At 39.3% G+C, this 14,587-nt stretch overlaps 1 protein-coding gene across 8 annotated transcripts in view; it reads left to right on the top strand.

Moving 5' to 3' along the window:
- The window catches only part of EPS8 (EGFR pathway substrate 8, signaling adaptor), a 202,081-nt gene that overhangs the window by 70,040 nt on the left and 117,454 nt on the right, over window positions 1–14,587 (top strand). Inside the window, exons 1-2 of one of the 8 annotated variants that reach the window (XM_061125074.1) lie at window positions 10,577–10,669; window positions 13,577–13,630. The exons of 1 other annotated variant lie outside the window; for it this stretch is intronic. Coding sequence is in view for 1 of the 7 variants with exons in the window: in XM_061125073.1 (XP_060981056.1) it covers window positions 10,613–10,669 (57 nt within the window). In the remaining 6 variants the exon portion in view is untranslated. Of the gene's footprint in view, window positions 1–10,537; window positions 10,670–13,576; window positions 13,631–14,587 lie in introns of those variants that run through there. 6 more of the 8 variants (XM_061125077.1, XM_061125078.1, XM_061125079.1 and 3 more) reach the window with 6 other exon arrangements.

Genomic DNA, 14,587 nt, shown 5'->3' with positions numbered 1-14,587 from the left:
AGATGTTTGAAAAAATTTTCCTCTGCCAAATTGAAATAAATTTTTAAAACAAATGACATGCAGTGTTTGGTGAAAGTGTGGGTGAACAAAAAAAAAAACTTATAATCTCACGTGAAGATGATGTCTGGAGCATAGGGGAGAATATTTTCCCTCATTCAGGTCCCCTGGCCAGAGCTGCAAATTAAACTGACAAAGGCAGATTAAAAGGAGAAAAGCACGCACATTTATTTAGTAAAAGTTGTTTGTGACATGAAGCCTTTCTAAGGAAATGGAGAAACAGACTTGAGTGTTTTTATGCTGGTTTTGATGAAGAGTGGACAGTTGTGGAGGAATATGATAGATTAAAGAGTAGGAAGTAAGTGTTGGGAACTGGGGGAAAACTTAAGAAGGCCTGTGTGTTCAGACTGTTCTGTGTGCCTTTTTCTTCAGAGATAAAGATGTTCCTTTTCTCTGGGTATAGGAGGGGCACCTCTCACATGACGATTTTAGGACCTGTTTCTGGGGAGAAAGGCTTGAGGAAGGTCGGGTGACTGTCTTGCTTCTGCTTTTTCCTCACTTTATGTTGTTTAGTTTAAGTCCTGTCCAACTCTTTGCGACCCCATGGCCTGCAGCACGCCAGGCTCTTCCGTCCTCCACTATCTCCCCACTTAAAATAGTCTATGCCGAGGTGCTGTATTTTGGGAGTAGTGTGTCCCGAACCCTGTCATTCATTCTGAAACTTCGCCAAGAACTTTCAAGGTCTAAAAACTGAGTTAGTATAGCTTGTCCAATAACCCATTGAAATGGTCTCTAGGTGCTGGAGATTTCTCTGGAGACAAAAAATACAAAAAACAGGTTAATGGTTAGAATGAACTATGAACTTAGTTTTTGAGTCCAGAGGGCAATCAGTCGTGGAGAATATTTCTAGATGTTGGACTCAGAGAATCTTCAGATGGACTAGGGGGAGTGCTCGCAGCAATGTGGCAGATTTTCCTCATTTGCAGTTTGTCTCTGTGATGTCATCAGGCCTTCTGGAGAACTTTCTGAGGGACTCATATGGCAGCAGGAAGGAAGGTTGTCCATACATGAGTTATTGTGGTGATTTCCCTGAAGTTCACATCAAGTTGTCCAGCTTCAGCTTGAAGGACTTTGGGAAAGAGGCAGTTTTAATTTAGTGATTCCAAGTCAGAAGAATGGGAAAAAAATTGAACACATTAGTTTGGAGAGTTGTAGCTAAATATTGGCAGAGCCTAGAAGACTTCAGGATCCAGTCCAGTTTACAGGTAGTTGACCAAACCTCAAAGACAATGAACAGGACAAGAATTTAATACCCACAGGAGTGTGCTGTAGTTTTGCACTGAAACATAATTTTTGTCTTTGGGGACACTCTCATTTCTGTCAAAGATATTTTCAGTAAGACTAATTTGTTTGCAAAGTAAGTCTGGTCTCATTAAACTTGGGATAATTTATATCAGTCCTGTAAGAATAGTTATCAACTATGTATGCTCTTTTTAAGTCTGCTTTGCCTGGAGCCACTTCTAATAAGAAATCTCAGATTGCACTTAACCACTTGTAATAAGGCATCTCAGATTGTCCTCTTAAAATCTTCTGGGGTTAGGAAACCAAGCCAGTGACTCACCATCAGCTTTTGCCTGCAGTACTTACAGACAGGTGAATTCCTGTCTTCTGGAGGTCCCCCCGCCCCCCCCAACAATATCCCTAGGTTCCTGGGTCTTGTAAGAATAGACTTTGCTTGCTCACTTGTTAGGCAGAAACCATATAAGCAAGGTATCAGGCTGATTTTTGAAGCAAGCTTTATAAAATTGGCTCCCTAAATTCAGCCTTAGTTTCTTAAAGCTGTCTCATCATATCTTGACTCTGTGCACATCATTCTCAGATGTGACATTCTAGTGCAAGTTTTGCTAATATAGCCAGTGTTTACTATTCTCTCCTTTTAGAAGAACAAATGCTTATTGAACTTTATGTAGATAACTATATGGCTATGCAGATAGAATATTCACTAAGAGTTTTCAGATTCTGGGGGGATCAGGTAGGGAGAAGAGATAAATGCTTTGATTCTGTTTCCAAAAGTATAATTTACCAGATTGCTATAAATTATAGGTAGCTTAAGAGAAAAGAGAAAAAAGATTTCTTTAAATCTGGAAAATATAACACTAAAGAGCCAGCAATGCTTCAAACAAAAGTCAAAAAAATTATAATCATCCATACTAGTTCATTCAGTCCCATATTCTGCTTGATTTTTAGTTAGCAGTTCAGTTTCCTCATTAGTTCTGGAAATTCTTACCACAGCCCAGTGGCACGGTCTCTACGTTATTCAAGTTAGGCCATTATGGAATGTTCTCACAGTAGCTGATTATAAAAGCTTTCAGGGAAGAATCAGAGTAAAACAATAATTGTGAATGGTAAAAGACTTAAAAATAGTCATGGTTAAAGTTTTGATGAGAGTTCATTTGATAAGGATATATAACATGCAGCAGTTTAGGATCGTACTTAGGCAAAGGTAAAGAAAACTCAGAGAAGCGGTGATGTTTGTTAAACTGCCATTCATTCCTGACAGTTAATCAGGCTGTGCGCTTTACATTCATTTCATTCAGCCTCTATGAATAAGAGTCTATTATTTTCACTTCATAAACAAGCATAAAGACTTAGTAATTTGGCCAAAGTCATACAGCTGTGAGTAACAGTACTGGTATCTGAACCTGTTTTGCACATAAAGGCAGGTTCTTTATAACTATATCCTATTGCCTATGTTAATGATTTGTTTAAGGTTGTGTGTGCGTGTGTAATAAGTGTCTTCAATCGTGTCTGACTCTTTGAGACCCCATGGACTGTAGCCCGCCAGACTTCTCTGTCCATAGGATTCTCAAGGCAAAAGGATACTGGAGTGGGTTGCCATTCACTTTCATTGTATTAGCACTTTTCTGTTGCCTGGGCGAACTCAAGTCCAATGATATTCAAAGAAGTTAAAGCTAACACAGCCTCTAGCACTTTAATATCAGTGCATCACTGTGGCATCCAAACCCATGATGAAGAGTTTGCTGCAGTGGCTTTTCTTTATGTGACTGCAGTTCTCTGTGCCACTGGCGAGGCTCGTATGATTTAAGACCCCTCTGCCACCCCTATTTATTGGTAACATATAAGCTTCACAGATCATTTGATGTGCAAATTTAATTGCAAGTTGTATTTTCGAAGGATGATATAGGCTATGTCATTCTCAGGACTGTTTACACAGCTTTTTCTAAACTGCTTACTCTGAAAACAGGCATTTTATTCTGTTTATTGTAATGCCGCCTGATTTAATTTTTCAAGGCTGCTTCTTAGTATTAGCTTGTTAAAGTGTATATAGGATAATTCTTCACAGTATTTCACAGGGTGCATTTCTCTGGAGTTTTTGGTAAGATGGTACCATATCAGCATTCACGGTTCATTTTCTGCATTTGCTGACTTGCTCCTTCCTTTCTTCCTGGTGCCAGAGCATATGATTATACTTAGGAGAGGTTGTGTGTATATCTCTGTGTGTGTGCACGCTCATTCGTATCTGACTCTTTCCCACCCATGGATGGTAGCCCATCAGGCTCTATGTACATGGGATTTCTCAGGCAAAAATACTGGAGCGGGTTGCCATTTCCTTCTCCAGGGGATCTTCCCAACCCAGGGATCAAACCTACATCTCCTGCGTCTCCTGCATTGGCAGGTGAGTTCATTACCACTGAGCCACCTTATGTCATATTATCGAGCGAATGTGGTAATTTTCTGACTGTAAAAATACTTTGGGAAGGGTTTGGTACTCTTATATTAAATGTCTTTTTCTTTCCAAACGGCACTTAAATATCCTGAAGCACCCATGATTTTAATAGGCTAATGTAGTCTGATCATTTTTTTAGAGTTTAACTTTCTTGTGGAAAGCATAGATTTGGGGGATGATGTTATAAGTTTAAAAATGCTGTTTTACAAGGAACATCTTGGCAGTTCTTTTGATATGCATTCACCCAGCCAGTTCTGTGAAATGCCAGCCGCATCTGAGTCAGGTGAAATGAGGAAGCTGTAAGTGAAATCTTTATAATGATGAGAAATATTGGTACTGTGTGCCAAAAACTTCTATTTTCTCTGCCTCTCAGAAATTCTTTGTTCCTATTGTGTTTTCGTGGAGTCTGTATATGTAAATGGGAATTTTTCAGCAGAAGTTGGAGGCTCTGTAAAAGTATTTCTTTATAATTTCTGAGGTGAATTTATAGCTGTCCTCATGGCAACTGACACTTTTTTTCCCTGATTTTTCAAACTGGGTTCCATCCCTGGGTCAGGAAGATCCCTTAAAGAGGAGGAAATGGCAACTCACTCCAGTATTCTTGCCTGGAGAATTCCATGGACAGAGGAGCCTGGTGGGCTATGCAGTTCATGGGGTCATAAAGAGTTGGACACGACTAAGCAACTAACACTTTCACACACTCTTCTCCTTGGTAACTTTATTTTTCTGAAAATGTACCATTTTCTGTTGAAAAGAGTGAAACTGCCAATTGCTATGTCTTCAGTTCACTCAGTCGTGTCTGACTTTGCAACCCATCTTAGCCCAAATCTAATAACGTAGATTTTCTGTTTTTAGGTTTGAATTAGGTAAATGTTCTAGAATAGACGTGAATGAGAGTTTACACACGGATCTCATTGATCTCCTTTTACGGGTGAGGAAATGGAGCGGAGGGAGGTTAGGTTACTCCCTGAGGTACAGAGCTATTCAGTGGCAGAGTGAGGGCATAAACACAAGCAATCAGTTTCTTTGAGCTGAGGTCACCACACTTTCCAACTTCTCTTTGGTTGTAGGACATGAATAGAAATGAGAAATCCTTTGTTTTCACCATGTTTTTCAAAATTTTGTTGGCCTTTTAATTGAAATTGTCAAATAAAAGCATGACTCACTGAAATGCTACAGTGATTCCTAGGTTGAAAATGACATTGAAATCCATAATCAGGTAAGTCTGTGTGATGTTTCTTAGGTATATACCTAAAACTTTGCCAATTTAAGGCAAAACTGCCATTTTGTTTACTTACGTGCCATTATATTATTTTACAGTAATGATGAGTTCATTGTTCTCAAATCAGTATTTTCTGTCTTATAATAAGAGAGACTTAAGAAGCTGTCTGTGGGCTTCCCTGGTAGCTTAGCTGGTGAAGAATCCACCTGCAATGTGGCAGACCTGGGTTTGATCCCTGGGTTAGGAAGATCCCCTGGAGGAGGGCATGGCAACCCACTCCAGTATTCTTGCCTGGAGAATCCGCACGGACAGAGGAGCCTGGCGGGCTACAGTCCATGGGGTCACAAAGAGTCGGACACGACTGAGCGACTAAGCATAACACAGCACAAGCTGTCTACAGACCTGAAATTCAATTATGATCTCATTCTTCTAAATGACTTATGTGAAGAATGAATACTGTTAGTCCTGTGTATATTTATTCACAAGAAGTGCCCATTTATGTTTCTTCTGTTTTTATGTTTTTTACCTTTTATCCAGATTCTGTGTCCAAACAATGACTCTAAACCCATAGTGACTCATTTGATCTTTTATTATATGAACAAATTGGTTCTTCCTCTCATTCACATGCCATGCATGTTTGCCCTTTTGTATGCCTGTAAAGTGTTAATAATGTGATATGATTCTCCCCCAATATGTGTTATATTGCACTCTCATTCCTTTTCCAGATAAGTTGTTAAGGTATTTTGTTAGTCATTCTACCGGTATGTATTCAACTAGCTTAGTTTGTATATAATTGAGGTTTGACATTTAGAGTTTAGAAACCTCTTTTGGCTTCCCAGGTGGAGCTAGTGGTGAAGAATCTGGCTGCCTGTGCAGGAGACACAAGAGATACAGGTTCAATCCCTGGGTTGGGAAGATACCCTGGAGGAGGAAATGGCAACCCATTCCAGTATTCTTGCCTGGAGAATGCTGTGGACAGAGGAGCCTGGAGGGCTACTGTCTATAGAGAGTTGGACACAACTGAGTGCAGACACACACACAATTTCTTTTGGATTTTCTCATATTTCTAGCACATTAGTTTCTTACTCTCATTAAAAAAAGGTTTTAAAGATAGAAGGAGAAGAAGGGTTGGCTTAGAGAAGACCCAGCAGATTGTGATTCTTGGGAGAGGAAGGAATGAAAGACAAATTGAAGAACTGAGAGTGAGACTCTGTTTAGGTTTGCAAGATGAGTGGATTATGACAGTGTTGATTCATTCTGCTTGGCGGCCCTAACAATTTATGTAAATGCCTTCATGTCTTTTTGGCTCTGGTGGGTTTAGTTTGAGAGGTTTTGCTACAGTTTATCTTGTCTGCTTCTGTATTTGTGGTTACAAAATGTGGAATGTAGGACAAGGTTACTAGTAGAGATGTGTGTGTGTGTGCATGCACAATTTCCAACTTCCTTCAGTAGTCATGGGAAAAATGTATAGCAATCAAATCTGTCACATTTCAAATATATACTGTTTCTCATGACTGCTTCCGGTGTTCTGCTCTTTGTTTGAAAGGTAAGGGAATCAACAAATACCCATGAACCTTGATTAGATTTGTCCAGTGTCATTGGCATTCTGAGTGTGTGTATGAATATTGTTTTAGCTTGTGCAGTTTTGTTTTGTTTTGTTTTTTTAGTATTCTGGATAATGATTAGTCATATACCAGCTTGTACCAGAGTAAGACTGTGGGTTCGATCCCTGGGTCGGGAAGATCCCCGGGAGGAGGAAATGGCTCCCCACTCCAGTACTCTTGCCTGGAAAATTCCATGGGCAGAGGAGCCTGGTGGGCTATGCAGTTCATGGGGTCACAAAGAGTCGGACATGACTGATGACTGAGCACACACCACAACTAGGTTAAGATTAGCCTTTTATAAAATGATCATTAACATTGTTATCAATGATTCAGAACTAAAAGATATATCAGAATTCTGCTACTGGGGCATGGGACAAATCTAAGGTAGGCTCATGGGTTTTTGACTCTCTCCCCTTTCTAAGATAAGGCAGCTCACCAGAAGTAGCCATGAGAAATATGTATTTGAAATGTGACACATTTATTTGCTGCACATTTTTCCATGACTATTAAAGGAAGCCAGAAATTGCACACACACACACACACACACACACACACACACACACATCACTCATATCACTACTGGTAACCTTGTCATAGCAGAGTATTAAATATACCTGTTAACTTGCTTTGGGAAAAGTGACTGTCTTAAAAGAATAAATGTTCCTATTTCTAAGCAGCTACAGTTTTGGCATTTCACAGACTCCTGGGCCTAAGAGCTTTATCTTCAAAGTGACAGGGGCTAGAACTGGAATACCCTGTTAAGATTCCTTTTGACTCTCAAGTTCAGAGATACACTGATACGGTGGGTGGGAATTTTTGTGATTATATTGTTCATTTTCAAAAAGGCCTTCCCTTCTATTATCAAAGAAAGAGATTATATTAATACGTTTTGTCATTCTCCTGGCTGGTTACAAGTCTTTCTGACTCTCTTCACTTCCTTGTTAGTATTGCTCTCATATCCTGTCTTTTTTATTCCTTTCTGATTTTCTTCTGTTGCAGTTTGAGTTCCTAGGATGCAAACTCAGATGGAAATTAGTGCACTGGAAATTTCTCAGAAAGTGCCCTTGGGATCAATCAAGCCCTGGGGAGTGGAAGGAAGAAACCAACTCTGGGCAGGGGGAAGCTAGGCTGTCTTGGAGTCTTGGTGGAAGTCTGACTCCCGGAGGCTCTAAAGCTGGGAGGGCGTTTCACCGTTGTCTCCAGCCAGTCTTTGGATGTGGGCTGCCCTGAGAGGGAAGCATGAACTTACATGAGGAGACTCTTCAGCTAAGGCCACTCTTAAGAGAGCTGATAACCAAGGCCTGTATGCTGGCATCACTACAACATCTGGCGAAAAAAATCCTTCAGTTGTGAAAGAGGATCAGGGTGGCACATCACAGTTTCCACTTGATCTGTTTTGCAAGGGTTGGAGGCTTCTGAATGGGCTTGGGGGATGGGTTAGAATTTCCAGGAATGAATAGTTACAGAGCAAAGTGGTCAGGAAGTTGAAAAATAGTAGAGAAGAAAAGTTGGTGTGATTAGGTTCTGCCAGATAATTAAGTTCTGGTATCGATTAGCACTTTTCTAAACAAGTTTTTAAAATTCTATTTATAGTGATGCTATTCCCTTTCTAAGTTACAGGATTCTGATGAAAACTATGGGTTCTCTATGCAGAGAAATGTGCATATCTATATGCATATAAATTCAATTTGTTGTAAAACCTGTTTGTTTTTTCACTTCCCTATTTATAGGCTCTTTTCTTCCCCCATCTCTTAATAATTCTGATTTTCTGGCATCTTCATGTTAAAACATTAGTTGAGTGCTAAATTTTCCATTTGATATATTTGTTAGTACTCAAATACATCAAATCACAGTAAATCATTTTCTCACTTATTTTGTAATTTCTAAATTATAAGCTCCTTTTTTAGTGAGGATTCTTTTTTGCTTTTGTTTCGTATTGGTTTAGTTTTTCTAGCTTGTGGGACTCCATCACGGCCTTGTTGATGTAGTGTTACTTTTGATGGAGTTTTATGTTTGTTTATTTCAGGTACTCCAGGGGTATCACAAGCCCAGGATCCATTTTTTCTTCCATTTCTTACTTTGGAGATTCTCACAGACTTCAGAACTGTTGTGACACAGGCTTGGGGTTTGTTTGTCTTATTTTTAATTTAATTAATTTATTTTTTTGGCTGTGCTGGGTTTTTGTTGCTGTCTGGGGCTTTTCTCTGGTTGTGGCGAGTGATGGCTCCTCTCTAGTTGTGGTATCCAAGCTTCACATTTCGGTGGCTTCTCTTGTTGTGGAGCACGGGCCCTAGAGCCTGCAGACTCAGTTGTTGTGGCTCGCAGGCTCTAGAGCACAGGCTCAGTATTAACGATACACAGGCTATGTTGCTCTGCAGCATGTGGGATCTTCCCGGATCAGGGATCGAACCCATGTCTCCTGCATTGGCAGGCAGATTCTTTACCAGTGAGCTACCAGGGAAGCCCCAGGCTTAAGATGTTAATTTCTGGCTGTGTTTCCCCTGACCTCTCACCCAGACTCTCAGAGACAAACTCTACTGAAAGTCTTACTAGGACAATGGGTGGATTTCTCCTGTCACCCTCATCATTCCATAATTGTGATCACAGTCCTTTGTTGACAGCTCCAGTTTTATGGAAGGGCCTCAGAACCAACTTTATTTCCAACTTGTGTGCCTCTTCTTCTCCCCCTATATGAGCATTAGGGTTGCTATGGATGGTTGGGCAGTTTGTATACTGTGCTGAAGAAAAGCAGGGCTGGAAATCTAGTGTGGTCCCCTGAGAGAGAACTCTCTTCTTCCTTTTTTAACTTTTTATTTTATATTGGAGTATAGCTGACTGACAGTGTTGTGATACTTTCAGGTGGATAGCAAAGGGACCCAGCCATACACATACATGTATCTCTTCTCCCCCAGACTCCCCTCCCATCCAGGCTGCCACATAACATTGAACAGAATTCCCTGTGCTGTCCAGTAGGTCCTTGTTGATTATCTGTTTTAACTATGAAGCTGAAACCAGAAGCTAGTGCTCAGACATGAAAGTATTGTGCTTTTCCCATAGTTCATGCCTTCAATGTTATGTTGCAACAAAGAATTTGTGTCTGTTAGTCGCTCAGTCGTGTCTGACTCTTTGTGACCCCATGGACTGTAGCCCACCAGGCTCCTCTGCCCATGGAATTGTCCAGGCAAGGATACTGGAGTGGGTTGCCATTTCCTTCTCCAGGGAGTCTTCCTGACCCAGGAATCGAACCCAGGTCTCCTGCATTCTAGGCAGATTGTTTATGGTCTGAGCTACCAGGGAAGCCCATTTTAACTATAAGTGGTGTATACACGTCAATCCCAAACTTCCTAACTATCCCTTACCCCCATTCCTTCCCTGCTGGCAACCATAAGTTTGGAGAGAACTTTCTTCTGATCCCATTCTTTGAGGGGACATCTCTGTACCAATTTCAGTTAGACATAAGCCTTAAAGACACTCCTGTGATTCTTCTGTTGGCCACAACTATTGATATTTGCTTTTGTGCTTACTAGCACTTTGGCCATCAGTCCTGGCTTTGGTTTCACACCGGGGGATTTTCCTTTACTGCAAGTGGAGCTGTGTATTTCATTTTAAAAATCTGTTTCTGTTTTTCATTTTTTCTGTGTATCTATGGTGGAAAGTCTTCTTCATTAGCTCAGTTGACTGGATTGTGGCGCCTGTAATTCCCATTAAGTTACTTATTAACCTCTGTTCCTCCGAAATCACCTCTTTAAATGGGAATAATAACAGCCCATCTGTACAGCGTTAGTTTAAATTTTGAGCACCTAGCAATTTCCCCATCAGTATTTGTACCATTTACGGCTTTACCACTTTAGGGAAGAGTTGGAAGCATAGTAGTGGCTATGTTTACTCACTTAACAAGAAGAGGAAGTCTTAGTTAACGCCCTGGAGAAACCAGAGAAACTTCGTCCAGGGTAGCACAATGCCGAAACTGAAGCTCCAAGCCCCACCCTTGCTGATGTTGATGTGCCGAAGGTCACTTGGCACCGGAGTGAACGGAGAGGAATGTCCTCTCAGCATTGCCCGGAGGATCGCTCAGAGCAGCCTTCCTGGCTTGTGTGGGTAAGTTTGAGTTTGTGAATGTTTTCTTTGCTAAGGAGGGCTCTCAAAGGCATAATTATCATGGAGGATATTTGTAGACCTTGAAACATGTGGTAATACTTTTAGTCCCAATAAGCCCTTTGACAATATTGTAAATTCCTATTTGGAACTCTAGGGGAATTCTGGACTTGGTGAAGTTGGTACTCTAGGTGCTATAGGGTCCTGCCTCCTGCCTCCAGGGTTCTTGCTTATAGAGGTGAGGATATGCACAATTTTCTTCCCTTAGGTCAGTGTTTAAGAGAGTAATCCTCCCTCCCTCCATCATTATAACTAAGAAAAAAATCTGTTGACTATTAACAGTTGGGAAAGTATGTGTGTGTGTGTGTGTGTGTGTGTGTGTGTGTGTGTGTGTGTCTGTGAATTTCAATTTTTCTTAAAATTACTTAAAAATTAATCTGATATGCAAAATACTGTGATTATCCTATAAATATTAATTGCTTTGGGTTGTTCTATGACTTTAGTTGTACTGTGAAAATGTGCTTATTACCAAGCTCAGTTTTCTTAAGTTTTTATTGGCTCTGAGCACAAGACTTTGCACTGCCAAATTTCTGTGTAAACATTTTGCTTGGGACCAAGAAAGTAGTGAATATGTGTCTTTAAAGTTTTTTTTTTAAACCCATGTATGTTAATGGATCTTTTAAATGTTTAAATAGTCAATTAATGGAATTTTTCAAAGAACAACTCTTCTCCAAAAATCCATAACTTTTCATAAAACTCGTTCATAACACTCCATAATTTTATACTTAGAGTTTTTTTAAGTATGAGCTTAATGGCAAGTATATATAATTCTTAGTACGTAGAGATCTACTATTTTTTGTAGCTCTTATCTCTTTACTTGTTACATTTACTATTCAGGAGGAGGCTTTTTGTTCCCTTACTAATAATTAAGTGCAAGTATAAATTAAGATACTGTAGAAAATCAGAGGAGAGCTAGTAAAAGTGTATCACAGTGCAGTGCATAGCAGAAGTAACTGATTATGTCACTGTTAGGGTGCTGGGAAGTGTCATGCCTTCTTGAGTTCAGGTGCCATGGCTATGACTGTATGGATCCTTTTGGAAATGGAGTCCTGGATATGTTGATTTTCCCGTAATGTGTCTGTTATTTATTGAGACTCTCTACACCATAAGGAATATTAGCAGTTCACACAAGTTTGAACTACTCATACAACCATTGTATGCAGCTTTTTTGTCAGCATAAAAAGAAAATGAGATTCCTTGAGATGTTTATGGCTTGATTTACTTTTACCCTTGCTACAAAGCTTTGGTCAGCTTTACAGGCCAAAATTCCCAGGCACATGTCAGTCTCACTGTTAGTATAAATCTCATACATGCACTAGGGATGGTATGTAAAATATTTTGTCTTTTGACACACCTACTTCCACATGAAGAAGGATATCCTTGTACCTACTGTACCTACAGTATTTTCTAGGAGGTTTCTGTTTTTTAGTAACTAAACTTGCACACAGTTTCTTCAGTTTAAGTAAATTGCATATAAGAGGGAATGACTTAGAAGAGGTTAAGATAAACGTTTAGACTCATTTTCTATGTAAATAATTCTGAAATAAGTTGTATAGAGAGGTCTCCTTTTTCATTTATTCTTCAGTGAAATCATATATGTCATTAACTCGTCAAAGTAGGTATGATGTTTACTTAAGGGAACTGGCTTGGAGTTTTAAGGGACGCCGAGTCAGCTCATTATATTTTAGATTTTTAAATAATAGCTTAGTTGAGTTGCATAAAATTTTTGTGAAGGAGATATAATGAGGTAGATTATCATACATTCTTTTGATCATTTACCCTATAGGATAGTTCTGATTTGATTAAACCATTAAATAGTCTTTAAAAATTCTTTTTTATTTTAGAGTTGAAGTTTGTGTATGTTTTTAACTGTTTGACAGGTGAACATGTTAATTGGACTTTTCAGCTATGTAAAAAACTATACTTCTTATTTTAGTTAAAATTTATGGGCTTTGAATACAAGTCTTCTGTATAAAATGTATTAACTAGGTTTGGGAATTTGATTAGAAGAAGCTTGTGGTAGTTTTAATTCTCAATATATTTTCTAAAAATTTAAAGCACCTTGTAAAATTTTGTCTCTCTACTTGGTAATGTAAAATCTCAGTTGAAATGCATGTATGTTTCTTAATCTTGCTGTAGATCTCACATGAACATCTGTTCAAGAATGCTTTTACTTTTAGGAACATTGGTGTACAGTTTTCTGAGTATTAAAAATACATTGTGTCAGATGTTTAAATGTATTCAGAATCATATTATTTCACTCCCCTAATTATATGATCCTAACGAACATCAGATTTAAATATCTGACAATATTATTACTACTGTAGGTTGCATTGCATTCTTTTGTTTCCTTCTTTGTTTCTAAAAAATACTTTTTCCTCATTTTGTAGGTAATTTTTCTTTTTCTTTCCACTTTTTCATACAATTTGCCAGACCAAATGACACAGTTAGTATCCATTAAGTAGAGCCGTGAATATCAATCTTGGACACAAAGCCGGGAATTGTAGCTGGGGGAAGCCCTCCTGCTGTGCTTGCCTGGCATCCAAAGACTCTGAATGAAGTCTCTTAACTTATTCAAAGCCCGGGATCTCTGAAAGCCCTTTGGGCTCCCCATTGCCCATTCATCACTGATGTTGCATTCCATTGGCTGAAAATTGTCCGTGGCGTTTCCATTTCACATCATGTCAAATGCAAAGTCTAGTACGTAACTTACCACTTGTCATATATCTTAATTTATGGCCTGCACTTCTTGATCTTTATGCTTTACATCTCCATGTCCTGCTTTTTTCTTGACTCATGCCACACTAAGGAAGTCTGTCTCTCATATCCAAAATTTACTTCATCCTTCAGGTCTGCTAATCACCTCCATGAACTTTCTCCTGGCCCCCTCTTCCAACACTGAAGGTAGTGTATTTTGTACTTTCTATTAAGGTGCTTCATGTTATGTTTTGTGTTACTGTGATTTTTACATGTGTTGTAATATTTTACACCTTCTACATAACATGGAAGCCCTTACATAGCATTGACTTGAAATAATCTACTGAGTTGAGTCTCTACCTCTTACTATGTTGGGTTGGATGTGGCTTCATCTTTTTCTTTTTTTAAACTTTTTATTTTGTATTGAAGTATACAGTTCATGGGGTTGCAGAGTTGGGCACTACTGAGCAACTGAAGTGAACTGATAGCCAATTAACTCTGTTGTTATAGCGTCAGGTGGACAGTGAAGGGACTCAGTCATGCACACACATGTATCCATTCTCCCCCGACCTTCCCTCCCATCCAGGCTGCCACATAACATTGAGCAGAGTTCCCTGTGTATACAGTAGGACTTGTTGGTTATCATTTTAAATGTAGCAGTGTAGGATGTGGTTTCATCTTATAACTCCTATGCTTTCATGTACTTAGTAGATTCTCACTGTAAATATTTGACAGCTGAGTAAATGTCGTGCCATGCCAGTGAGTTATTGACTAGCAGGCCTTTTCCTCCTCTGTTGCAATGGACACCTTTGGGGACAGGACTGTTTAGATACCTAAACACATACGGCATGGCTGTCTGAATCAGAGCTCTCCATAGCTGGGAAAGCTGAAGAAACAAAGATGCAGTTAAATATTTTAGGTTATGTATAGTAACTCAATACTGACGAGGAAAGAATGACTTCTTGGTAAAGGCTTTGGGCTGTTAGGAAATTGAAGGGCAACACAGACTTTGAAAATAGTGATTATATTTCTGGGAATGTTTTTCAGGAGTTCACAGTTTGGAGATAAATACAGTCAGTTCAGCTACCGTGCTTGTTTTGAAAATGAAATTTTATTCCTATAGCATTGATGTTAGGGAGCAATTTGAGTAGAATGTAGATTTCA

The sequence above is a fragment of the Dama dama genome, chromosome 22, assembly GCF_033118175.1.
Source record: "Dama dama isolate Ldn47 chromosome 22, ASM3311817v1, whole genome shotgun sequence".
NCBI lineage: Eukaryota > Metazoa > Chordata > Mammalia > Artiodactyla > Cervidae > Dama > Dama dama.
This window is presented reverse-complemented; position numbering and strand designations above follow the sequence as displayed.